This window comes from Natator depressus, chromosome 4 (genome assembly GCF_965152275.1).
Source record: "Natator depressus isolate rNatDep1 chromosome 4, rNatDep2.hap1, whole genome shotgun sequence".
Classification (NCBI taxonomy): Eukaryota; Metazoa; Chordata; order Testudines; family Cheloniidae; genus Natator; species Natator depressus.
In genome coordinates this window covers 20978472-21004697 of record NC_134237.1, presented here as the reverse complement: position 1 = coordinate 21004697, position 26226 = coordinate 20978472, and the positions used below count along the sequence as shown (strand labels likewise).

Genomic DNA, 26226 nt, shown 5'->3' with positions numbered 1-26226 from the left:
TTTGCTTCCTTAAAGGAAGGGAATATGCTCTTTTTAAAACTAAAAACTTGGATCAGTCAACCAAGGCCATGCAAAAATCACAGGTGGTTTTTGAGTTGCATTTTGAAAAAACACTTGAATGCAAAAACCATGCAAGATGCAAAGCATTTAAAACTCAGCACCTCGTAGTTTTATTATTGTACAAAGTGCAAGAGTTTTGAAAAATTCAGTGTTTTGGAGGAAACCAAAAGTAAATAGCTTTATGAGAAGGAAAAAAGAGAAGTGACTCCACAATGCTATAACAATGTAAAATATCAAAGGCGAGATTGTGACTCTTGCTGTGTGCCTGCACAGGGCCGGGGGGGCCTAGTGAGCATCTTCGTCGCTGCATGTGTTTCACCTCTCTCACAGATGGGCAAGGGTGGGGACAGGACATTGGCTCCACTCCCCTACGTGCTCAGCTGCTGTGCACAGGAATATAAGATGTGCCAAGGAAAGGGTTGGCTTTCCCCATGGATCAGTAGGGAAGCAGGGACTGAATGAAGACTTTCCAAGTTACAGTTGAGTCCCTGCTTTGCTCGCTCCTGGGGCAGTACAGCTGCGTGCTGCCTGTTACTCAGGTCATATTGTAAGATTATAATCTCAAAGCAATGAAAAAATCATCAAGGCTGTTCCTTAATTTTCGGTACAGTTCAATGACCTTGAGAGAGTTTCTGGACCACTATCATATAGTGGCATAATTATCAAATTGGGGGTGACTCCTTTCTGTGGTATTTTCCAGCCTAAAGATAAGAGATAAACTAGGAGAGTGGGCGCACATTAACAAAAGGGTTATGTGTACAGATTAGATACCTATCTTGTGTTGCATACCTCTGATTTACAAGAACCATAAAATAAAATCTCAGTTCACCCTCCTAATTTCGGCATTTATAGAGTAATGTCACATCAGAACTTGGATTCCTTGACCATCCACCCAGGAAAGGGGACAGCATAACTGGACTGCTGTGTCTGAATTGCACTGTGGGTATATGTGTGCTAAAAGAAAATGTTACTCATGTTCTGCTTTATAGCAGAATTCTCAGCGTGTTTAGATATGGTCTTGACTCAGTTTTGTGGCATTAAACTGAAAAATAACGTACATAATTAAAATATAAATCAATTCCCCATTTCACTGTTGCAATTTATCACCTGACCTGTGAATAAACTTGTTTAAGAAACCTACCCAATAATAATGCTTCCTTCCATTTTTATGTAGTTCCTTTCATTCTAGAGGATCTCAAAGTGCTGTTCAAACTGCAATTATAGACAGTCCAATAATACACAGTTAGCCATTGTTATGCAGCCACATCTGTGATGAAATGTGACAACTGATTAGCAGTGATCAACAATGCTAATTGTTATGAATCCCAACAGTTATGAATTGGAAGTGAAGAATGCCTTTATTCAGTTTGAATTGCGGAGGGAATCTAGGCAGGCAGAATATAATTACCCCAGTGAGTCTGGCCACATAACTACTTCTACAAAAAAAAATATAGTGGGATTTTTAATTACCAGAAACCATCAAGACTTCAGTCTTACATTATATCTCTGGTGAAAGTGACACTCCAGTAGCAGGGTGACTCTCAGCAACATGCTAAGGCCTTGGTTGAGTGCTGACTTGGATGGCAAAGTGCAACCTGGCTCCCGGCCATGCAAAGTTTTTTCCTTTCGAGGTCTCCCACCCAAATATCTTTTTAGCAGAACACTTTAAATTTGTAATCACTGACCAGCTGACAGCACAGAGATGAAAATACCTGCACTGAAACACAATAGAACCTGCTTAAGCAGTGGGTTGAACAGGACTTGATGGTGCTCCTCGTTTAGCTATAGGAGATGTGGCAAAGCCATGGAACTGTCCTTTTCTTCCCTTTTTAGTGACAGAGCAGACAGCCCCTGTTTGCCTGGATGCGAAATACCAAGTAAACTCTGTTTATAAAATTACAAGTAATCTCTACTTTCAGAGTAGCAGCCGTGTTAGTCTGTATTCGCAAAAAGAAAAGGAGTACTTGTGGCACCTTAGAGACTAACCAATTTATTTGAGCATAAGCTTTTGTGAGCTACATTTCATACAGTTCATGCATCCGATGGGGAGGGGAAGTTAGTTAGGGGATTTGAAACTGTGGAGTGATATGAAAACTCATCTCCTGCCAGCTTTTTCTTTTTATGTGGTCTGTACTTTTCCCTTCACCCATTTCTACTATTCAGCTAAATGGTTCCACTTCGCATAGGGGATTAGCTGGCAAACCAGATTTCTGCACTTGGTGCTTTAAATCACAGCAGTGTTCTAGCAGACGTGTGTGTGCTGCTAGCCCAGCATCATGTCCACTGTTGGTCTATGAATGCTTAGTTAGATTTTTGTGAGAGAACTATCCAGTGCAATTGTGTTTGGAAATGAAATCGTCTGGGACCTGATCCTCAAGGTGCTGAGCACTCTGGGCCCAGTCCAGTGAAGCAAAATACTTAAGCATGTGCCTTACTTTTAGAGTCTGAGTGATCCCATTGACTTCAATCTTATCCACATGCTTAAATACTTAATTGGATCAGGCCAGAGGGCTCAGCCCCTTGCAGAATCAAGCATGTTATCTCCAGGTAGAACAATGAAGGTGATGAAGGTGGAGGTTCAAAAGTAGTTAGTGTTGGTCTAACTTTGCTCCCATTGAAGTCAGTGGTAAAACTCCATTTCCACTTTGTACTTTTGCAAACCCCACCCTGAGATTACTGGAAAGAAAACATCCTGCACACAGCAATTTTTAAAATAATAGTCTCTCTCCCTCCCTTTCCTCAGCCCTCTTCTCGCAAGTATGTAAAACAGCCTAAGCACTTCTATGACAATGGCCAGAAAGAGTTTCCCAAAACTGTCCCCTTGGGTGACTGGTGGTGAAGTCCCTCACCTTCCTCCCTAATTTTAATCAACTGATCTTCCCCTTCACTCATCTCTGCTGAGATACTGGACATTATATATGTAACAAACACAAACAAGTTGTCCCTCCACTGGTCAGGAAAAGAAGGACCCATGCTCTAGTCCCAAATGTGTGTCTTCCCCTGGGAAGCTTTTGAAGTTCTGAACAGCTTCCTTCTAGTTATGTCCAATTTAATATTTTTCCGTGCCATTCTAACATTGTACACGGGCCAGGGTTTTCTAAAGGGCTCCGCATTGGCCTAACTCTTCTCCCATTGAAGTCCGTGGGAATTGATCCTGTTTGAAAATCCCACCTTAAGGCTATAGTAGCCCTGATGAACCTTGCAGGCTTCTTTTCTTTCTGTATTACCATATTTGGACAAGACAACAACAGGTCTCTCCCACCTGGCCTACAGAGCAATCAGCGTTTATGATAGCAGACTCAAATCAGAGAGCAGAGAGCAGTGTGGAGAAAAGCACCTGTGAATATCTTTCTTTGGCTTTCTGAGTAATGTTTCCTTGTTTAGTGACTGTTGTACTTCAGTGTTATCCACCAATGAGCAGATGGGCATATTTATAATAGGAGCAAAAAGTGATAACACAATTCTATTAAGAAAGGTGTATTAAGAAAGAAGTGTAATTGTGTTACATTCATAAATCAATAATTGACAATACTTATTTCTTCTGGCTAAATGACTTCATATGAGAGCTGACAGGAAATGAGCAGGATGAAATGTGTAAGGGAAAGTTTACAAGCCTCCAAATGCTTCACCTACAGCAGTGTGTTAAATGCCAAGGGGGGAAAGGAATGCTATTATGTTTAGTCTATGTATAAGTCAAGTAGGAATGGGAAAGATCAGATCCTCAAATAATCACATGTATAATTTTGGCATCTCTTTCGAATGCTCTTGACTCAGGAGCTTTAAGTATTATTATTATTATTATTTTATTATTTTATTATCAATAATAATTAATTATTTGTATTACTTTAGCATGTGGGAGCCCTATTAATGAACCAGGATCCCACTGTACTACACCCTGTACTTACGTAAAACAGAGTTATTGTGTTCGTGTTATTAATACATAAGAGTTCATTTAGTTGAATTTAGCTGAAGCACTTTCAAAATTATAAAGCAATAGATAGTGGTGGTGCTAACGTCAGGTCTATGCTGCTTGTTGGCATAGCTTTATTAATTAGGGAAGTGAAAATCACATCCCTAACCCTCATAGCTATGCTCCCTCCCTCCATGTAGACACAACTTAAACCGAAGTATAAGTTGCGGGTATACTTACGTCCCTGAGGGAGCTAGTTTAACAAGCCCTTAATATAATCCTGAAGACATACACAGATCTGCATGTGCACCAAGGATGTAAAATTTCCGTGCACCATGTTTTTTTACATAGAACGCCACTGTGAAGTGATAGACTGCATTGAAATATTCTGTTGTGAGGCTAAAATAGAGTACTTAAGGTACAGCAAATCTCAACTATGATTGAATCAGGTGGCAAATCTTTTCCTGCCTCCTTCCATCTCTATTTCTCGAGTATCTTCTTTAAAGAGAACCACCAAATTTTTGTCATTTGAAATCATGAGGGATCTTTGCCTTTGCTTGGTGCCCTGTTGTGTGTGTGTATATATAAGCAGGCAGGTGCTTGGCAGTAATGCTGAGTGATCTGAGTAAATAGAAAGTTATTTGTGTGTGTGTGCATGTTTATTTTTAAGTATTTTTATTGTCTGTTTATTTTTGGGGTCTCCTTATATTAGGCCAGTTGTGAGCAGTCCCTGCCTATCAATCTGACAAGAGCTTTAGAAAGAGAGGCACCGAAGTCAACGCCACGAAGCAAGGTACAGTAAAATGGGCATATTTGCAGACACACCATTCTGTTGTGGTTCAGTTTCCCCGCCAGATGGGAAATAAGAATTTTTTTACCTGGGGGTAAAGGGAATGAGAGTTTTCATGTTGCCAAGATCCCCTTGGTCCTCTTCTTCAGATTCCTCAATCTTCATGCTGCTTCTCATTAATTAGTCACACAATTGATCAGTCAAGTTTCACAGGAACCCTGTGCGATAGATACGTATTATAACCATTTTAAAGTTTGATAAACTTGAGGCCATGTTTAGAAGAAGGGCATGTTACAAGAAGGCAGACCTACTCCAGGTTAAGTGTAGATGTTTTTCGCTGTGGGGAGTTCACCAGATTCTGAACTATGGTGTTTTGATCTACACTGCTTTTAGGGTGGGATTTTCAAAAGGGCTTAGCATTGGTGCAACTCTCCTCCCATTGTGATCAGTGGCAAAACTCCCACTGACTTCAGTGGGAGCAGAGTTCGGCAGGCACTGTGCACTTGCGAAAATCCCATCATTAAATACGTTTAAGGACAGTTAATGCCTAGTAGCATACTGACATGTGTTGGGGTCTGAGTGGAGTCACACCATCCCAAGGGCTGTGCAGGAAGGCAGAATGCTTCCCTGGGTTCCTGGGTACACAGTCCAAGCACAGCTGCTGCACTATTTCTTAAGAGAGTGCCACATGATCTTCTCTGCATTTCTGGCCATTTCTGCTGGCCCTTGCGGAGCATGGGGGTTGGGGTCCTTGCCGCACCTCTACTGTAGCTCTTTAGGTTGTGGCTTGTGCCCCAGGGTGTTCTCGAAGTAAGCAGTCCCTGTTCTCAAGACAGCCCAGTAAGTGCAGTTGTGACTGGTTCCTGTGCATGCCTGAGAGGGAACAAAAGTTCTAGCTATCGGTTACACACATTCTGTGTGTCTTCTACCAGGTCCAACCACCCTTAGGCCCCGATTCTCTATACTTAGAGAGAACACGCTTGCATGTAGTTAATAGCACATTTCCAGTAATTAGAAAGGTCCTATCTTGTGTACGTAGGGAATCTCTGGGACAGTAATTGAACGAACTACGTAAGTACATTTAAAAGTAAGTATTTGGAATTCCAGTAAATTATTTATTTTAAAATTCAAATTGATGAATTCTCTTTGGGCTGTTTCTCTATGGCAAGTTTCTGCTATTGTGCGTGTGCTTGACTTTTAGATCAGCAGCCCAACTTCTACTTTTTCAGGGCTGGCTCAAAGCAAGAGTAACATGAGATGCTAGTCTGGAGAGCCTGAATTTCTCCCACATCTAGGTCATGCTTTTCTTTGAGATCATGTTCTATTTATGGATTACTTTACAATAAATAGATAAATCAGACACCTGTTCTTAAACCACTCAGAGAGAACAATAAAGGTCCTTTGTGCTAATCCAAGCTTTGCTGTTCCATAAACAAACCCATGTTACAGCATGTACACCTAGCTTTCTGGTAGGTTGCAAGGAATTTTAGCCATGCATTTGCTTTGGCAATGTTTCTTTGCGGGTTTTATTTTAATTTTGATACTGATTCCTTATTTAGCATGACTATGAGGGTATGTCTACACGGTAGTGTAAGCCCCAGGTTAGTGGGACTCGAATCAACAGATCCAGGGTTCAAGAACCAAGGGCTTGAGTGTCTACATTGATTGATTGTTAACCGTACTTTAAGAATTTTCTAACCCGAGTTGGAACCTCGATCTCTGATGTCCACGCTGCAGCATGCAGACCAGAGTCAATCCAACCACATCCTAGAATCCCTAGCACCCTCTTGAAATGTGGCTGCTCTAGCCCTTTGACTGTGATGCATTGTGGGAAAATGTGACTGTCCATCCTGCACATTGCAGGAAGTTTGAACAGCCCGCCAACACATCCTGCCAAGCAGTCATTTTGGTCTTTGCGCTCCTAGCTACGGGACCCAGCAACCTGGAGGAGTCATCTTTTGATGAACTTCTCTTGCTTGCACTTTCACTCCTGTGTTAGGAAATTGACAGAACTTCCGTGAGATGCGGATGCATGGTTCAGCAGTGTTTTCTGACCCACCAAAGGCACCTCACAGACCTTATGATGGAGAAGGAGGAGGACACAGACCTTGCGGACTCAAACTAGTTGTTGCTGCATATGACACTTGGTACAGCCACTTCTGAAGCATGGCCACAAGCACAAATTGGTGGGATCCCATTGTCATGCAGACCTGGGATGACCAGCAGATAGTCCAGAGCCCCTGCATGAAGAAAGGTACATTTCTGGAACTTTGTGAGTCTTGTGCCCATAGTTTGCCATCCTCAAGTTGTACATGAGTACATAAACCACAAAGATGTAGGCTTTTGTGGATAACAGAGGTCGATTTATGAATGTTAGCGGGGTGCAATGAAAAAGTTCATGATGCCAGGGTTTTTTGCCGGTTGGGAGTCTACATTCACGGACAGGCTGGGACACTATTCCTACCAAATGATATTGTCATAAATTGAATTACTGTCCCCAGCATTGTTTTGGAGGACCCTGAATACCTCCTTTTGTCTGGGCTCATGAAACTGTGTCCTGATTTCCGAGGCCCTGACAGAAGACAGTTTTTAATTACACTCTCAGCAGGTGTAGAATGGTGGTTGAATGTGCTTTGGCAGATTGAAATCCCTCTGGAGGTGTCTGCAGATCTGTTTGGATTCCATAGTTATCAGTGCTGTCTGCATTACTGTAGCTTGCTGTGTCTTTGTGATGCCCGAGGTGAGCCATGTCTCCCTGAATGGACCTGTGACAGCAAAGGGCTGCTGAATGCAACAGGTCACTTCACTGTCTTCACTCGGCACCTGCTGCTGGCTTCCTTCAGGCCCATGCTGGGTTCTGGGGCCAGTAGGGCACCATCCCGGCTGACCAGGTCATCCTGCACCACCATTGACTCCATGCTCAGCACAGCATCCAATCAAACTGCTCATAAAACGGGTGTGATGATGGGTTGCCCGAGGTGCAGTTCTGGTCTCTGTTTTTTCTGTACTCAATCTTGAGATGCTTAATCCGCTCCCTGCACTGGTCATTGATCCAGTAAATTTGCATCATTCCTAGTTTCTTTGCTATTTGCTGGTATGAATGGTCATTCCTGGTCCTCTTACTGAAGTCCATTGTTTTTTCTGGCCTTGCACCAGAGATTTACCAAAATCTGGCTGTGCTCCTGTGACCATGAAGCTGCTTGCTTCATGAAAGACGACTTCTGGTCAGTCTCTACTGCTGGCACAGAAGGCTCTCTCCTGGTGTGTTTGTAACCCGGTGTTCAGAAGCCAATGGAAGGGTTAAATGCTGACTGACCGAGCTGCTATACTGTACCAAGGGGAAAGGAGTACTTGTGGCACCTTAGAGACTAACAAATTTATTTGAGCATAAGCTTTCGTGAGCTACAGCTCACTTCATCGGATGCATTCAGTGGAAATGGAATGGATCCGATGAAGTGAGCTGTAGCTCACGGAAACTTATGCACAAATAAATTTGTTAGTCTCTAAAGAGCCACACGTCCTCCTTTTCTTTTTGCGAATACAGACTAACACGGCTGCTACTCTGAAACTTGTCTTTATAAGGATTGCAGTTAGAGAGGAAGTTGGCCCATGGGACTGTGGGATACTTTTGGTGGACTCCCAAGTCGGGAGGGCTGCCTTTAAACTGCAAAGCAATAGGCCCTAACCTGAGAGATTTGTGTGTAGATGGAAATGGGGGTTTGGGCTCAAGCCTGAGTCTCAGCCCGGGCTTATGTTGCAGTGTAAACACCCTGACCGTCATGAGACCTTGAATCATTCTCATTAACTTTGCTTATGGCATCTTAGCTCTTAAGGTGTCAGGTGTGACAGATGCTGAATGTGTGCAGATGGATATGCTAGATGGAAACACATGTGGGTCTTTTGTCTTCTGAACCCACTTGTTGAACTAATAACAGTGGGGTTTACAGTCACAGAAAGGGGAGAGCAGAAAACGAGCCCCCTTAAAATGTTACTGATGTGCCCTTTCCAAACTCAGGACTCACAAGCTCAACATGAGCTTGCAGGATTGTCTGTTTAACCCTTCATGCATTTATTATTGAATGCCCCTTGATTGCCAAAATGTGTGTTTTGCTGTATGAATATGGAAAAGTCTCTCTGCCTCACGCATATAATTTAAATAAAATCCCTATCTGGCAACTGTGGAGAGAACACATTTTAAGAACAGAGGAAAATGGCAAATTTTAAAAGTTGACCAATTAAGAGCAACTTAGCAACAGGGAAAGAGTGTATTTTATATGTGTAGCAAAACTTTTTTGTAGATGCTTTTCATTTCCTTATAAAAATGTTGCTACGTTCTCTAGCACCAGTCCCCAACATTCTGGCTTATCAGAGCGTTCCTGCTGTGTTTGGACCATTACTATTGTATGCTGTAGTGTTTTCTAAAAAATGGGTCTCTCCATCTCTTTTTCATCACAAACTACATTTCAAGACCCTTGTGTATGTTTTGTTGCCATATCTATAACAAATGAAGTAGATTAAGGCTGTGTCAAAGCAGAGCAAAGTCCCGTTTATTTTTTTAGTAAGAGATATGGTCTCAGGTAAAAGGCCGCATCTTGGGAGGACAAAAGGAAATGAAAGGAGAACTGAATGTGGGTATTGGTTACACAGTGAAACAGTGGTGATATATATTTGAAAGCTATTTGGCTGCGCTTTTTATTACTTCCATCTCAAAAGTCTCTGTTGTTTGGAAAGATCGTAAAATAGGTTCTGATGCACCTTAACTTTCCTTCCCAGGCCTCAGTAGCAATCGAGATGAAATCAGCATGTTTAAAACAGGAGTTTTTATACCTCATTATATGCCTTGTTAATCATTCTTTTATCTAAACAGCTTTGCTTAAATAATTTCCTCTTTCAGCAAGGATGTTTTTTCTTCTTTTCCTGTGAAGCTGAAAGCAAATAGGTTCACATAGTGGGGGATGGGGTGTGGAACACTAGTAGCAGCAGAGGGGGTTTTCATGCTTACATTAAATCGCTGTGCATGTTTGGTTTTACCCAGAAGAAAACTTACCACGGTGGTGGTTTCATGAACAGATAAATGAATAAAAATGAGTTAAGAATATAAGAACAGCCATACTAGGTCAGACCAGTGGTCCATTCTGTTTTCCGACAGTGGCCAATGCTGGGTGCTTTAGAGGGAATGAACAGAACAGGGCAATTTATCGAGTGATCCATCCCCTGTCGTCCGGTCCCAGCTTCTGGCAGTCAGAGGTTTAGGGACACTCAGAGCATGGGGTTGTGTCCCTGACTACCTTGGCTAATAGCCACTGATGGACCTATCGATGGCGTCGTTCCTTTCGGCTAGCTTTCTTGACTTCTCGGCAGCCCTTTGTTTTGAGAGAACTCTGCTGCACTGGGACTGCACCCCCCCCCTTTTTTTTTAGGTCAGCATTTTAACTTAAGGACTTATTGCTATAAGATTAAAGTTGTGTCTGTTTGAACATGGTTCTTTGTGCTGAGAAGGGAGTGTTAAAGCAAGGGGCTGGACGTCAAGGCTCTTGGGTTCTGTTCCAAGCGCTCTTTGACCCTGGCCAATCTATTCAGGCTCAGTTGTTGTTTTTTTTCAAAGGAGTCCAAGGGAGTCAGATACCCAAATCCCACTGAAATTGGATGGGAGTTGTTCGCCTGATTCCCTTAGGCTGCTTTGAAATTCCCAGGCTTAGCCTCTTTGTACCTTAATTTAGCTGTCGAAAATAGGTAAAGATTATTACCATCTCACAGGGCTGCTGTGAGGCTTAATTCATTAGGGCTCAATAGTGAACCACTTTACACAACGATGGAGGGGAGAGAGGTGGAGTAAACTGCCCTCTTACTTCCTTTGGTGAGCTACCTTCACTGCATGGGTGGCGGGAAGAGCTTCCATGAAGTAGCTACTCCCTCTTATACCCCCACATTGCCACTGGCTAGCACAACTGAGCCAGAGCAGCTGGGGAAGTAGTCTATACCAGGTGTAGATCTGGCACAGATTTTACACGCCCCCCATCCTCACGCACTCCCAGACTAGTTTTGCAGAAACTGTGTGGCATATTCACTGCTGATACAATGCCGGCACAGCTCCATTGACTTCAGAACAGCAGCCCCACGTTGATATCAGCACAGAATTTGGCTCTGTGTCTTGAAGAGAAAGTGTTGGTAAAGGTTTGTTTGCTTACTGACTGATTCTATGTGAGCAGCTCCGACTGGAGAAACCAGTTATTAAGTATTTGGAGATTAAGTCTGCAAATGTCAGTGCTAATCTAAGTTTTCATTAAAAAGGGAGAGAGCCATGATGGTTGGTCAAAAAATATTCATAGAGTAACTATTCAACACGTTTGTGGGTATTTTTAAAATGTCACCCTTGCTCTGCATTACGGTATTGGAAATGCATTGGTTGTGATTAGATCAACGGCAATAGGGAATGAGGGTTGGTAAACACGGTTAGTTTTGTTTTATTGGTGGATGTTAACTTTCTTCGCTAAATACTATGGAGGTAGTGAGACAGGGTTTACAGTCAGCTTTGCCAGCCTCCCATTTCCAGCCCTATTTTCAGCCGCCCCCCTCCTTCCTGTGTTAATTTCATTAAGTAACCTCCTTTTGGCCTCTCAAAACTCCATGCTTAGTCTCAGAGGAAGGTTATTAATTTATTTATTTGCCAAGTTCCAAGGAAACGGACCCAGCTGAATGGAGTCGGGGCAAGTCATATTTGAAATGTTGCAGAAGGATCTAACGTGTTTTGGTATCTGTTAATACCTAAAAAGAGCTTAGTTTTCAAACCTCAAGCTTAATATAAACTTAATGCACTTAAGCAACTGCAATACAAAGCAATGGTGTGCTACAGATATAAAAGATCTGTCAGCGTTTCCTTTATAACTCTGCTCTTTTACGGAGAAGCTTTATAGCTCTGAGGTTACACTATATTAAAGGTTAATGCCTGGCAGGCTGTTTACACTTGTTCAGCATTTTGATTCAGAGGGCAGAGACAAATGTAATATCCTGTCCAGTTTGAGTTTTGTATCGTAACAGGACAATAATGCAAGATACAAATATGTAATATGGACTATTCCTACTGAGTAACGGCAGCCTAAAAAGGAACCAATGGACAGTCTGTACTGTCAAAAATAAATAAATACATGGCTGCAGATCTGCACTATTCAAAGTCTTTTTGTCATTGCTCTTTACAGTCATAATGCAGAGCCCACAGAAATATTAACAACACACCTTTTGATATGTGGCCATCTCAGACCCATCACCAAGCCAGCAGAAGCCATTTTTTTTCAGCTATCTTGGCTTCAGTCCAGTCTTCACTGATGTGTGTCACAGAGGAATCGAGTGGGTGCATAATCCCTGCAGAGAGCTCAGCCCAAGAGGGTCCCCTATGCATGAGCACCGAAGGGGAAGGCCAGGCGGGAGGACCAGTGGAGGCAGAGAATCCATTGGGATGCAGATTCTCCTTTTCCTCCCCAGCTCTGTGAGGTCAGTGTAAGGGGGTGTGGAGCCTGCTCTGTAGCCTGAAGCAGGATTCCCTGGGCAATTGGCAACTGGGGCTAGTAAGAAAGGATTTGCCCCGTAATTTTAAAGTACTTATTGAACATTAAGTCATTGCTAGAAGACTGAGTCCCATCTTGCTTTCTGAGCACTGTCAGCTTTGGGCAGTTAGAAAAATTAGTCTGATTTTTTTCCCCCTTTCAAGAATTTGAAGAGGCCCTTGTGCCCACATGCAAAAGGACCACACTCAATTTTCTGGAAAGGTAGCATCAATCCATTTACCTTACTCAAAAACTGTATAGATAAGAACTGGGATAGCCTGAACTGGTGCAGACTCGATCGATTCTGTGCCTGGGTGGACACAACAGGCTGGCATAGTTGATGCACTTTCAACTCTAACAGCTGTCATCTTTATCAGTGATTGGAGCTGACAGGGAACCTCCTTAGTTTGCCAACGGAGGGGCCCCACTTTTCCCATCTCCCTGGCTCTCCCCCTTCACACAGGCCATCCTCTCCAGATTTGCTCAGCCAGCCGTGTTTCCCTCTCATCCCCCTTTATGACCTCATGTATTGTTCCCACCCCCCTGATTCTTGCTGTAGCACTCCTTAACCCGTGGTCGAGCTGTGGATCACAGGCTGACTGCCTGCCCTGCACAGTATTCCCCTTTCTCCCTGGCCATGCTCCCCCCTCATGCTACTCCGTTATCCCCTCTTGGAACGCCCTGGGCTCTACTCTCCTCCTTTCTACCTGCCTTGAGCAATGTCAACTCAATTTCACATCCAGGGATTATTCACCTACAAAATAAGTGGGACGAAAAGTATTCTTGAAGTGATGTAATCTTTTCTAAGCAGGGAGATCTCTGCAGTTAATTGGTTTAAAATAGGTTTCAGAGTAACAGCCGTGTTAGTCTGTATTCGCAAAAAGAAAAGGAGTACTTGTGGCACCTTAGAGACTAACCAATTTATTTGAGCATGAGCTTTCGTGAGCTGATGAAGTGAGCTGTAGCTCACGAAAGCTCATGCTCAAATAAATTGGTTAGTCTCTAAGGTGCCACAAGTACTCCTTTTCTTTTTGGTTTAAAATAGTATCCAAGTGAGCTCTCTAATACATTGAAAAAGCAGAAACTTTCTTTAGAGTCACTTACAGATCGTGTAAGGAACTTGGGAGCACGAGAGAGAGAGATTCTTGGCCAGCGAGATGTTTTTGGTGGTAGGGAGAAGGAGCTCATTGCTTGAGGAAATATACAGTCAGCATGATCTAGGGTACTGGACTGGGACTCGGGAGAACTGGATTCTCTTCTTGGCTTTGCCACTGACCTGCTGTGTGACCCTAAATCACTTCTCTCTTTCTGCTTCCACTTTTTGTCTGGCTTGTCTATGTAGACTGTGAGCTCTTCAGGGCTCCGTCTTTCACTGTTATTATTTGTATTGCCATAGTGCATAGGAGCCATAGCCATGAACCAGGACCTTGTTGTGCTAGGATCTGTACAAACCCAGAGCAAAAGGACTGTTCACACTCCATAGAGATTAGCCTTACTCTGTACAGTAGCAAGCACATTGGTTGGGGCCTCTAGACGCTATTGTAATACAAATTATAAATAATAATGATAGTCATTTTGAGCTAAATACATGGTCCAGAAGAGGTTAAGCAAAGCATTTGTTTCCACAGAAGGTCGATTTAAAAAAAAAAAAGATGGTCTAAAAGTGCCTCAGTTCACGAGCAAGTATGTAAGGGATGACAGAGATGTCACATCATGCTGACAGATTTGTGACAGGAGTCGCTGCTTATCAAAGAAAGCAAGTTAAATGTACGTTCTCTGCCATTCCTTATTATTATGCACCTACCTGCTTGGGAGGGGAGTGCTGTTAAGTGATATGACCAAAAGGTGGATTCTGACAATTTATCATAAGGATATTAGATATTTATTTCAGCCTACCAAGATGTGGACTTACATTGTGGGGTTTTATTACTGGCAGTAAACCCTACATGGGAGAAGTCCCTGCAGGTGCTGAGGGGGCCAACTTCCCCATCCCCAGTTGGCAGAGGGTGTTTTTTTGTAAGAGCCTTGCAAATGATCAGGGTAGTGGGTAATTTTCCAAATGTAAACAAGCTGATTACACAGGTCAAGAATTTAAACATAGTAGAGAACGTACATGCAGAGGTCATCTGGAACTGCTGTTAAGAACACAAAACAAAAGTCCTGCCTTTCAGATGCTAGCCTGAAATCTGGGTGTATACAGCATGGTTTTTCCAAGGTTTTTGGCAAGGATGAGGAGAGGATGCAAGTCATCAGTCTTTTCCTCCCACCCCCAGTGAGACTGTTTGGAAATCTAACGCAAATATTACTTTTATCCTTTGTTACTTTTTATTTTATTTTATTTTATTTTATTTTATTTTATTTTATTTTATCCTTTGTTACTTTTTATTTTATTTTTATTTTATTTTTGTTAATATTACTTTTATCCTTTGTTATTACTTTTCATCAGTCTTTTCCTCCCACCCCCAGTGAGACTGTTTGGAAATCTAACGCAAATATTACTTTTATCCTTTGTTATTACTTTTATCCTTTGTTATTGCTGTCTGTTAAACCTTGATTCAGTATTTGATGTGGTGCTTGCCATGCACCTGTGAAGTATCATAGCTCTTTCCAGGAGTTGTACCAACACTGAGTGGAAATATTCTTTTAGAGCCTGTCCAGCAGAAATTCTCCAATTTGGTTTATCAACCAAACTTGTAATCTCATCAAAAAAAGATATTAAGTTAATTTGACAGGGTCTATTTTCCATAAACCCATGTTCATTTGAATGAATTACATTTCACTCCTTTAGTTCATTATTTATTGAGTCCTGACTCAGCTACTCCATTATTTTGCCTGGTATCAATGACAGGCTGGCAGGCCAATACTTACCTGGCTCATCCTCTTTACCGTAGTAAATTGGCACAACATTAGCTTTCTTCCAGTCTTCTGGAATTTCCCCAGTGCTCTAAGGCTTATTGAAAATCAACATTAATGGGCCAGCAAGCTCCTCAGTGAGCTCTTTTAAAACTCTTGGATGAATGCTCTCTGAACCAGCTGATTTGAAAATGTCTAACTTTTTAGTAAGTTCCATTTTAACATTCTCCAGAAATACTAGTGGAATGGAAAGAGTGTTATCACCACATGATGAGACTGCATCATTTTTTCCCCCCTCAAATTACAGAACTGAAATATTTATTGAACACTTCTGTCTTTTCTGCATTGTTATGGATAATTCTACCATTTCCATCAAAGTAATGGACTGATACCATGCTCAGGATTTTTTTTTATCCTAATATATTTAAAAAACTCCTTATTGTCCTTAACTCTCCTGGCCATAGATTTCTCCTTCTGTCTCTTGGCTTCTCTTATCAATTTTCTACCATTCCTAACTTCTGATTTATATTCATTACTGTCAACCATCCCTTTTGTCCATTTGTAATAAATATATTAATTTTTTTACAGCTCCCTTTGCTTCCCCTCTAAACCAGGTTGTTTTTTTTTTTAATCCTCACTGTGGCCTGTGGGATTTTGTGGCATCTAGGAAGGTGTTCTTAAATGATTTCCAATTGTCATTCACATTTTTCTGATTAAATTATTTCTCCCAGCTGATTTGGCTCATACTTGTTTTCAGGTTTGTGAAATTGGCCCTATTAAAGCACCAAGTGTATATATCACTCGTCTGGACTTTATTCTGCTTGCATATTATAAATGTGATCAAGTCATGATCACTTGTACCTAAGCTACCATTAAATTTTAGTTGTGTGATCAGTTCCTCTTTATCTGTTACAACAAGGTCTAATATAGAATTCCCCTATGGTGGCGGCAACACTTTGTGAGTTAGGAGATTGTCATCTATAATGATTAGAAATTCCAATAATGTTTTAGTATTGGCAGCATGAGACCTGCAGCATATGTCACTCAGATTGAAGTTCCCCATAATCACACAGTTCCAACCCACCCCCCACCCACCCCCGCTTTGTAAATAGGTGCTTAATGAAGCTGTCATCCTGCTCCCTAGTTTGATTTAGTGGTCTATAGTAGACACCGACTGGTACCTCATATTGTGCTTTATCTGTTAGGACCTAGATCAGGGACGGGCAAACTTTTTGGACTGAGGGCCACATTGGGTTTCCAAAATTGTATGGAGGGCCGGTTACGGGAGGCTGTGTCTCCTCAAACAGCCAGGCGTGGCCCGGCCCCCGCCCCCCTATCCGACTCCCCCACCCCCGGGACTCCTGCCCCATCCACCACTCCCTGTTCCCTGCCCTCTGACCGACCCGACCCCTATCCACACCCCCTGACTACCTGCCCTCTGTCCAACCCTCCCTGTCCCCCTACCGCACTACCTGAAGCACCGATGGCTGGCGGCGCTACAGCCGCACCGCCCAGAGCAGCGGGTCAGGCTATGGCTCTGAAATTGCGCTGCCCGCCTGCCCAGAGCATTGCGCTGTCGGCGCAGCAAGCTGGGGCTGTGAGGGAGGTGGGACACCAGGGGAGGGGCTGGGGACCAGCCTCCCCGGCTGGGAGCTCAGGGGCCGGGCGGGAGGGTCCCGCGGGCCATAGTTTGCCCACCTCTGACCTAGGTCCATTTGACTTATCAGTGACTTAAAAACAGGTAATGCCAATTTTGACATAGAGTGCCGCTTCCCCTCCCCTTTTGCTAACTCTAGACTTCCTAAATTGGTTATAGATTTTAACCGTCCAGTGGTGCTAGTCATCCCACCGGGTTTCAGTAATACCAACTAGATTGAATTTATACTTTTAAATGAGCAATTCCTAGTCCTCTTCTTTGTTACCCAGGCCCCGAGCATTGGTGTATAAGCAAATCAAGAATTCTCTTCTCTTCTTGTCCTTTTGGTTCCTTGATTAATTTTGTTCTCAATATCTCAGTTTTGTGCTTAGTGCCAATATCTTCCTTCTTCTTACCTTTCCCTTTTGCTATTAGTTTTATCCCTCCTCCAGCTAGCCTGTTTACTCTTTTTAAGCCCTGAGTTTCCAGTGGGACTGAAAAACAAAAGAACCCATTTCCAAAAGAGCAGTGACAGATATAAAGAATAACAACATCAGACAGAGTGACAGTAATATTGGCTAGTTAATATGTAAAAGCAAAACTGGCAATAGCAAGGAATCTAATAGACTTTTTTGTTAAGTTTGAGTCAATATATGAGCACGAATATCCTGCAAATGCTAGGCCTTCAGGTACCATGTTTTCATTTTTGTTTGTGCCCTTATTTCTGATCTTAAAGAAGGTGGACTTGTTAACAATCATTGAAACCAGTAAGAATGTTGCTGCTGACTTCAACAAGTGAAGGACTGGGCCATATTAAAAATAGGAACAATCTGTCACTTCTTACTCTGACAAAATTCCTGTTGTTCATTTATTTGGTTCTTTGAACTCTCATTGATTTGAATGAGTGTTTTGCCTTGATAAGGAGTGCAGATCATGGCAATAAGTGGCATGCAGAGGAGGGCCCTAGGAAAAATTCAACATTTCAGCAAACCATGATGTAGGACTTCTCTTATCATCCTGTGGCTGAGCAGATTTTCTTCAAGCATTTTGTCCTAATGAGTTGCCTCTGGTACCCGTGTGACCTATGTTTAGCACTTGCATGCCACCAGAATAATAGTAATAATTAATAATCTGAAGTAGTCCCAATGGATGCTGATTATTGGCTGTTTTTAACATTCTGAAAACAAATGTACAAATTACAGTAAAGGAATCTTCAAGCAGAGACTCTGAAAAGATCAGTCCTAGTGTTAAAAAATGAATGGTAATATGACCCCCAAAGGGTAGGCTTGAGTGGTAAGGAAACAACGTGCCAATCATATATTTCCATCCTTTTAGCAAAGTGCTTTTGCTGTAAATATGGAAATAAGATTTCTGCACTAGTAAAAGAAGCAGATGTGCCAGTACAACAGAGCTGCTCCACTGAAGTCCATGTATGTAGGTTTGAAAGGCTCGAATACATTGCTGGGAAACTTGTCTTTCTCCATTTATGGTGTTGCTCAACTTACCATCATCACAAAGAATTACAGACTAATAAAAGTATTTGTGGTGCCTGACTGACATCATTGGCATTGTCCTATCCTGCATGATAAATCAAGAGACATAGGCAGGTCCTTCAAGGAAAGTGAATAGTTTATATTTACACCCTATTTTTCTCCTACCCCATACTGTATATTAACAGCTCATTAAAAAGGGGAGGAATCTAAAGCACTGAAATAATTATCCTGGGTTCAATTCTGCCACCGTTACTCTCATTGAGTAGTATTTTATCCGTCCAAAACAAACTGGTAAAACAGCAACAGAAACACAGTTGCTCTGTCACCGCTGTTAGTTTGTTGTGGCCACCTGAATCAAGAGCAAAGAACCACAGCGGAATAAAAGTGACCCACTGTAAGAGATCCAGTTTGCAGCCTCTCTCCTGTTTCTTATTTGGAGAGACTTTATTTAAAGTGGTACATGCATAATTACAGAATTAAATTAACAAATTTAGTGTGATGATTAGGAAAATCTCTGTAGTGGTGCGACTGTATAAAAATATGCCATGGGAAGAGGCAGAAGCTTCCATTTCTTGGAAGGTTTAGAACTAGACTGGACAAAGCATTGGAAAATACACTGTGGAGAATAATCTTGTATTGACACAGGGTGATCTCAATCATCTTCTCCATCCCCAATTTTCATAACATTTTGCTTTTAGTGTTGGCACACCTCTAATTTTAAATAGGAGTTGTGACAGACAAGTGACTCATAAGAGAAGTTACTTGACTAGTCAAGTTGGGCCAGATTCTTCTTACGCTAGCACTGGTGGAAGCTAGAAGTAATGCCCCTGAGGAGAATTTAAAACTGGGAGTTAAGTGAGAGGAGAATCAGAAACCCACTTTAGACGAGAACACCACAAAGATGACCGTGTAAGATTCTGTTGTTGCAGGAATGAAGTAGTACAATAATTGCTTTCATTCTGCTGAACTGAGATGAAAAACAGAAAGAGCCTGAAAGCAGGTGACCCTTTGATAGTACACTAGTAAGTGATTCATCATGGATACTAAACAGCATATTGTAGACAGATTCATTTTAATATAAACTTGCATTTCATTTGTACAGGATGACACTCAGAATGAACTAGGGGTATGCACACAGACAATGCAACAAAAGCACTCAGGAATCCTTTAATCAGGGTTCTCAAAGTGGGGGTCGGGACCCCTCAGGGTCATGAGGTTATTACATGGGGCGGTCATGAGCTGTCAGCCTCCACCCAAAATCCTGCTTTGCCTTCAGCATTTATAATGGTGTTAAATATATAAAAAAGTGTTTTAATGTATAAGTGGGGGCAGGGTCGCACTCAGAGGCTTGCTGTGTGAAAGGGGTCACCAGTACAAAAGTCTGAGAATCCCTGCTGTAAACATTAACCTGTATGTGTCTCTCTCCTATTGATTTTGGCAAGAGATCATATTTGTACTGGAAGGCAGTATACAAATACATTTCTGTAGTTCTGCAGAAACACTACAGACTGACAGCTCATTACAAAATTTGCAAATCCCCCATTCCCTCCGTCTGTCTCCCTTCCCTGCTCGCTTTCCTAGGGTGATTAGCCAGGATTGCATTATTCTGCATAAATCTTGGTGTTCTTCTCTACTAGTTTTACTTTATTGTATATGTTTAAAAATCATCATCATCAAAGGGCTGACAACAAAGCTTAATTTAGTAATTTGAGATATTGAATCATTACTATACTGTAAGCCCTGTCATTTAAAAATCTGTGTCTAAAATGCAATCACCAGCATGCAGGTAGGCACCATTCCAAACATCAGTTACCTGCTATAGCACCACAAGTGTCACCTGCCAGATTCATGCAAACACAAGACATTTTGCATATATTTTTTTTCCCATGTCTGCATGCAAAACAGAAATGTTGGAGAGAGGAAAGAAGAAGGATTTACAGCTAAAGAATTACTGGCATATTAGGCCTGATTCACTTCTTCTTTGTACTTGGTGGTTGCGTTTACAGCATGTATGGACTGAACACAAAGCATGTGAAACAATCCTTGTGATATCAGTGCTCTGCACAAGTGTGAGAACCACAGGGTGTGCAAGACAGTGAAAAATCACATTTACATCAGGGGTGGAGGTATTAATGATTAGGGCTTCTTATTTTAGGTTAAAACCAATAAAACTCTCCAGGGCAGTTTTTGAGAATAGGTCTTCGAAAACAAAGCCCATCCGTATCTCTTGTACCCCCTCCCTGCTACTCATAGTTGGTCCATTAGTGAAAATTATATGCAGCAGGCTCTAAAAAGCTCCCCTGTGCTTGCAGGGATCTCGCCCATTCCTTTTCTAGAATCCAAGAAAAATCTTTTTATTTTTACACACCAATTTAAACAAACCAGTCATCGTCAAACTAAATACATCTCAACTTGCCTAAAAATAAACACCGAAAACTGAGGGGGGAAAGATACACTCATGAGCTCGAATCCCCATTTCTGGTGGATAAAGAAGATTTCTGGCTCCGTGCGGAAATACATACACAGAGGACAGAATGGTCAATGCAGTTCCCTTTGCAGAGTTTCCTCTGAATCTTTTGATCATGGAGGGGGTTTGCCCCCCACCCTCAAAAGGAAGCAGCATCCAGTCCATTGGATGGGGTCCAGGACTATGCATGCGGAGACTGGGTACCCTGTGCTCTGTTCCCATGCTGCCAGCAGACACCTTCCTCTGGAACCCCCTCTACTGAGGTTCCCCAGTGCAGAGATCATATTCACATTCCTCTTCTATTTGCACTGGGTGCAGTGGGCACTGTGTGTGTCGTCCTGCTGCAGGCAACCCCTACGTGCCCATTCGCCGTTTGTTGACTCACAGAGAGCTCTGTAGACTGAGCCCCCTGTTCCATGGGCAGAGGGGGACATTTCACACGGAATATCCCCTGCATGCTCATCCTCAGGGCCAGGTCTGTCCCATATTTCTTTCAACTAGGGCCGGATCCTGTATCTGCTGCGTACTGCAGGCAGAACTCGCATGGCAATCAATGAGCATTCTGAGCACAGAACATCTTCTGGCCTGAGCTCTAAATATGTCTGATATTGTTGGCATTTTAGCAAAACACTCTTAAATGCATAGATTTTCAAGGCCAGAAGGGACCATTAGATCATCTAATCTGAGCTCCTGCATAACAGCAGAGTAAGTCTACTGTCTTTTCATGGCACCCCATGTCAGTAATGAAAAGTGAAGCTAAAATCCGAGCTCCAGTTCCCCGGTATAACACAAGCCAGAGAATTTCCCAAGCCAGAGTTGCACCTATATTGAGTTCTTTGTTTGCCATGTGGGAGAATTCCCAGGTTCCAACGTAGTCTAATTCTTTGGTTTATTGCATATGATGAACTTTAGAAATACGTGGCTGTGGGAGTTCATTTATATTATGTTCTGTCTTTACTGTTTGTGTGAGAGATTTGGAAACTCATGTATTCAATCCATCCTGTCAGAAATACTTCCAGAGTTAGTTCTTGGTATTGGACTAATCCTTCTCATGCTGTACAACAGCTGATTTATAGTAAGAGACCACCTATCACTGGAAGCTTGGATGAGTTGATAGTCCATGTGATAGGGGCTTGGGGGAAGAACTTCGTTTAAAAAAAAAGTGGGGGTCAGAATTGGGGTCTTATCATGAGCTGTACATGTAGAGCATTATTTAGCCTAACACCAGCCCTTCTGAGTCAAACAAGGAACAGTTAGGATCAGGACAGCAGCTGCTTATGTAAACAAATATGGAGGCACAAGGAAATGCAGTACGTCTTGCTCCATCAAGAAGCAGCAGGCATATGGATAGGCCTTTCCAACAACACACACACGCAATTAAGTGCAGCTAAGGCCAGGGATGGCAAAATGTGGCATGTGGAATTTTGCAAAGCTGTTCAAAGCTGCCTTATTTTTAATACAGACTCAAGTCATATTAATAATGTAAGTATGCAATGTTCTCTCATGATTTTCGTAGCCTGAGACGTCTGGTATACGTGGGCTGCATTTTCTTATTAAGGATGAGGACAGCTGCAGTCTATTCCTTTTCGTGCCTTCTTTCTTTACGTGCTGTTACCAAGAGCAGTGAATAAATAAGTTCAGATATGCTTAGCATGCTGCCATCGTTTTAGGAGCTCTGATAAAGCCATGCAGAAAGCAGTTTCCCAAACTGGTCTCATGTCTCCAGAACAGAATATATCTCCCAGTATTGATTTTTCCCTCCTTCTCAAAACAAATTCCTCCATCTGATTCCTTGATTCCTCTGAGGTTGGGTCTCAAAAGTCTTTTATAAAAGTGGTTAAGCTCAGAAAAAGTGTCTATGGAGAAATGGCATCATCTTTCACAACAGATCTACTCCTTGGCTATGTTCAGAATCATATCTGTTTACTTGAGTAACTAAACTTATTGCTCTTTACTTGCGTTTGCCTTCAGAGACAACACAAGTGAGAGACCGTGAAGTTTTGCATATCAACAACAGAATTGTTAACAAAATTGCAATTACAGTGCCAAATTATACCTTGAGAGATACCTGTTCAATCCATTGACTGAGTTAGGTAGCTATAAGTGAAGGCAAAAGTTGGCACTGTAATTGCAATTTAGTTAACAATTTTGTTATTGATATGCAAACCATAATAAAAGTAATTTATGTGCTGTTTGAAACCAATGGGATTGGCCAAGTATAACTGAGGATCGAATTTAACTCATAGAATCTTTGTTATTGATGGTGATTCTTGAGCAAGAAAGAAAAGACCTTGCCTTCACACTGGGGAACAGCAGGATTAGGTGAGTAGGGGGAAATACCTTTTTCCTTGTTAAATGGAGCACACTTGATGTGGAATTCACCAAGGGGGTAATAAATAGGGAACCCCATAATGCCCTACGTACAGTGTATGCAGTTATTTTCTAGAGTAAATTTGCTTTTTAAATCAAGTGGAGAGGTTTCTAGAACCAGGATTTCTTGAATGAGTGAACTGTTGCTTGGAAGTCATCCCGACAGTACTCCACCCTACTAGTGAAATATTGTTCTATATATTCGAGCAATTCTGACACAGATTTATCCTCAGTAATTAGTATCTTCTGGCATCTCCTCTCTGGAATTAAAAAAGGCTAACGCTCCAGTCCAACAATGTATTTAAATGTGCACTTAACTTAAGTATGTGATTACCCCCGCTGAAGTCAACAGGACCACTCATGTGCTTTAAAGATAGCATGTGCTTAGGAAGATCAGGCCCCAAAGTAATATCCAACCCTGTAAATCCCAACCAACTTTGTCCTCCATAAGGTTGGGGTGGAGAAACACTCCTTAAAATATCAGTGCCAGGGTGAGTCTTAAAGCTTCAGACATTTTAATATAGCAGTGAATCAAAAGCGTTGATGTTTGAAAAGGCCAGCTGCACAGAGTAAATGGTTTAGTGATATATTATTTAAACATACAGATACAGTAACCATTCAATCTCGATCATTGTAAATGAAAATTATGTTGATTCAGTTAAGATTTTTGATGTCAGATAAATCCTTCACACATATGGCATCTTATTTATACTAATAAGCCTTATTTAACCCTTCCCTGGTAATTATTTAGATTTTTTTTTTTTTAAAGAAGTTATTGACAACCAAAATGGCTCAACCATGTTTCTTCAGAAGCTGCCAGCAGCATATGACTTACCAGGGCCCTGAATAACAGAGGCCAAGTTTCTAATCTCCGTTACACTGGTGTAAACCCAGAGTAACTCCACTGAAGTGAAGTTTCAGCAGTGTAACTGAGATCAGAATCTGACGTAGACAGTGGTGGATGTGGCAACAGCAGCGTAGAATGTGATGACAGGGGATGTGGAATTTTGTGACATCACTGTGGTGGTTTGGAAAGGCAGAGCTTGTGCTTTGGTTTTGAGCGAGTGTGAGAATTAAAGACTGAATCTGGTGTGTTCAGCTGCCTTTGCTGCCTATACTAACCTTTCTGGCGGTGTGTATAAATAAATCTTGGTAAGACGTATCTCTCGCTTTCTTCAGACTCACATGGTGGTGTGTTTTCTAGTTGAAAACTTGATTTGAATTAAACCTCTTCAAACATGCTTTGTGTGTATATTTTTAACATAATGTCGACAGTATTTTAAATGATTGGTCAAGTTATTTTCTTAAATATTCTCACGATTTAGGCCCCAGTTCAGCAGCGTGTTTAAGCACATGCCTAACTTTAAGCACCTGAGTAATCCCACTGACTTCAGTAGGGTACTTGTGCTTAAAGTTAGGCATGTGCTTAAGGGCTTTGCTGAATTGGTGCTGTAGTTGTTTGGGGAAAATGCCGTTATAGTTCTAATTTATTTGGTTAATAAAACATCAGGGGGAATTAGTGACACTTGTAACAGCCTATGTTGGGAGAGATGGAAATGAAGCCTGGTAGATGTGCAGAATCAAGATTGGCACTTGCTTCTGCATACTGGGATATTCTGTAATGTGTTCTGTCATGTAATGAATCAGGCCCTGAATTGTTAGATACAAATAGTACTTGAGAGGGAATGGCATTTTGACAACAAGGGGAGGGGGTAATTAATTTTATTATTTTTTAAATGATTCCCCAGATTTAAAATCCGAAATTTAGTTCCTCCATCCTGGGATGGCGTGGGTGGGAGGTGTCCAGACACAGTGTACTCCTGACTTTCCTCTGTCTCCAAGCAAGTCTATGGCTGTGATGTTGGGCTGGTAGGAGGGTTGTGACACTGCACAACCTTTGATGGAGTATAATACAGGAAGAAATTGAGATCTCTGGGAGTTCCATAAGGGACTTAAAGGATGCTGCTGCCCCCAAAAAATAAACAACTAGGAACAACATGAAATTCTTGAGAAAATATGTCTTAAAGCAGAATCTAAAATAGTTTATCTTGAATGACCCAGGTGGTAAGCTTACAGGTCTGTGTATATGTGATTTGAAACCACATCAAAACTATTGATCATTCAAATGGAGTGAATATGTTTGCGTCAAGAGGCACCAGTGGTCAAATACAAAATGTAGGTAACTAGGCAGGCGGCTCATTTCCAAGTTACCTGATTAGACAAATAGGGTAAGTCAGGTTCCGTAAGAGCGAGTTAGTTGTCCTATAGGTGAGAGATGCATCTGGCTAAGGCTCCTCCCACTTCCCCAGTTGTTGTTCATGAAGCAGAAATAATGCTGATAGATAGATTGCATGTTAAAAGATACAGCTCACACTGAGAGCTAATTGAAGTGTTTTAGGCAAAATCTTAGACTGGTGTTAAATTCAAATAGCATTCTGCGGGTTCTAAATCAGTCTGTCTTGTCCCAGCTTTAGCAAAACCAAGAGCCTTTACCTGTTCAGTATAGTGGTTAGGCTAACATACATCAACCTGGAAAAAGAAGAGGGTCTTTGCAACAGATTAGATTGGTAAAATGTAGAGCCCTTCAAATAATACATACATCTGTATCTAGGTACGTATATGGTTCCTATCATCTTAGTATCAGACCACTTTTATATTTTTAAGATTGCAGTTTCACTTGTATAAATCATGTTTTGAATGTAGTTGATTTTGCAACCAGGAGAGTGCTGTTTTAGTGAAATACTAACTGAAGGCATATTTTTGTGTATGCTATTTTAAACTATAACTAGCCGATGTTATTTCCACTTTATTTTGATTGCCTTATTCTGACTTCATCTTTGTTTAAATGTATATAATTATGAAGTTATCCTAACTATATCTGTACATGGATGTATAACTTAAGATACTGGAGAGTATCTTTTTTCCTCCCTCAGAGGATGAGTGAAGGTCTTTGGTGAAGAAGGAGATCTGTATTAGGATCTGCAACTTTACTGCGTGCCAATGAAGATATAATTAGATATATTCACTGCCTCACTCATGGAATACTTGTAATCCCTTGTGACTTTGAGTGCCAACTGGCCAGGAGTACAGAGGGTGTATAGGGGCT

General features: G+C 41.7%; 1 protein-coding gene across 1 annotated transcript in view; it reads left to right on the top strand.

Annotated features, from left to right (window-relative positions):
* Nucleotides 1-26226, top strand: part of FAM13A (family with sequence similarity 13 member A) — a 186777-nt gene that overhangs the window by 34336 nt on the left and 126215 nt on the right. The window contains exon 6 of the mRNA XM_074950585.1: nucleotides 4683-4763. Coding sequence (XP_074806686.1) covers nucleotides 4683-4763 — 81 coding nt within the window. The remainder of the gene's footprint in view (nucleotides 1-4682; nucleotides 4764-26226) is intronic.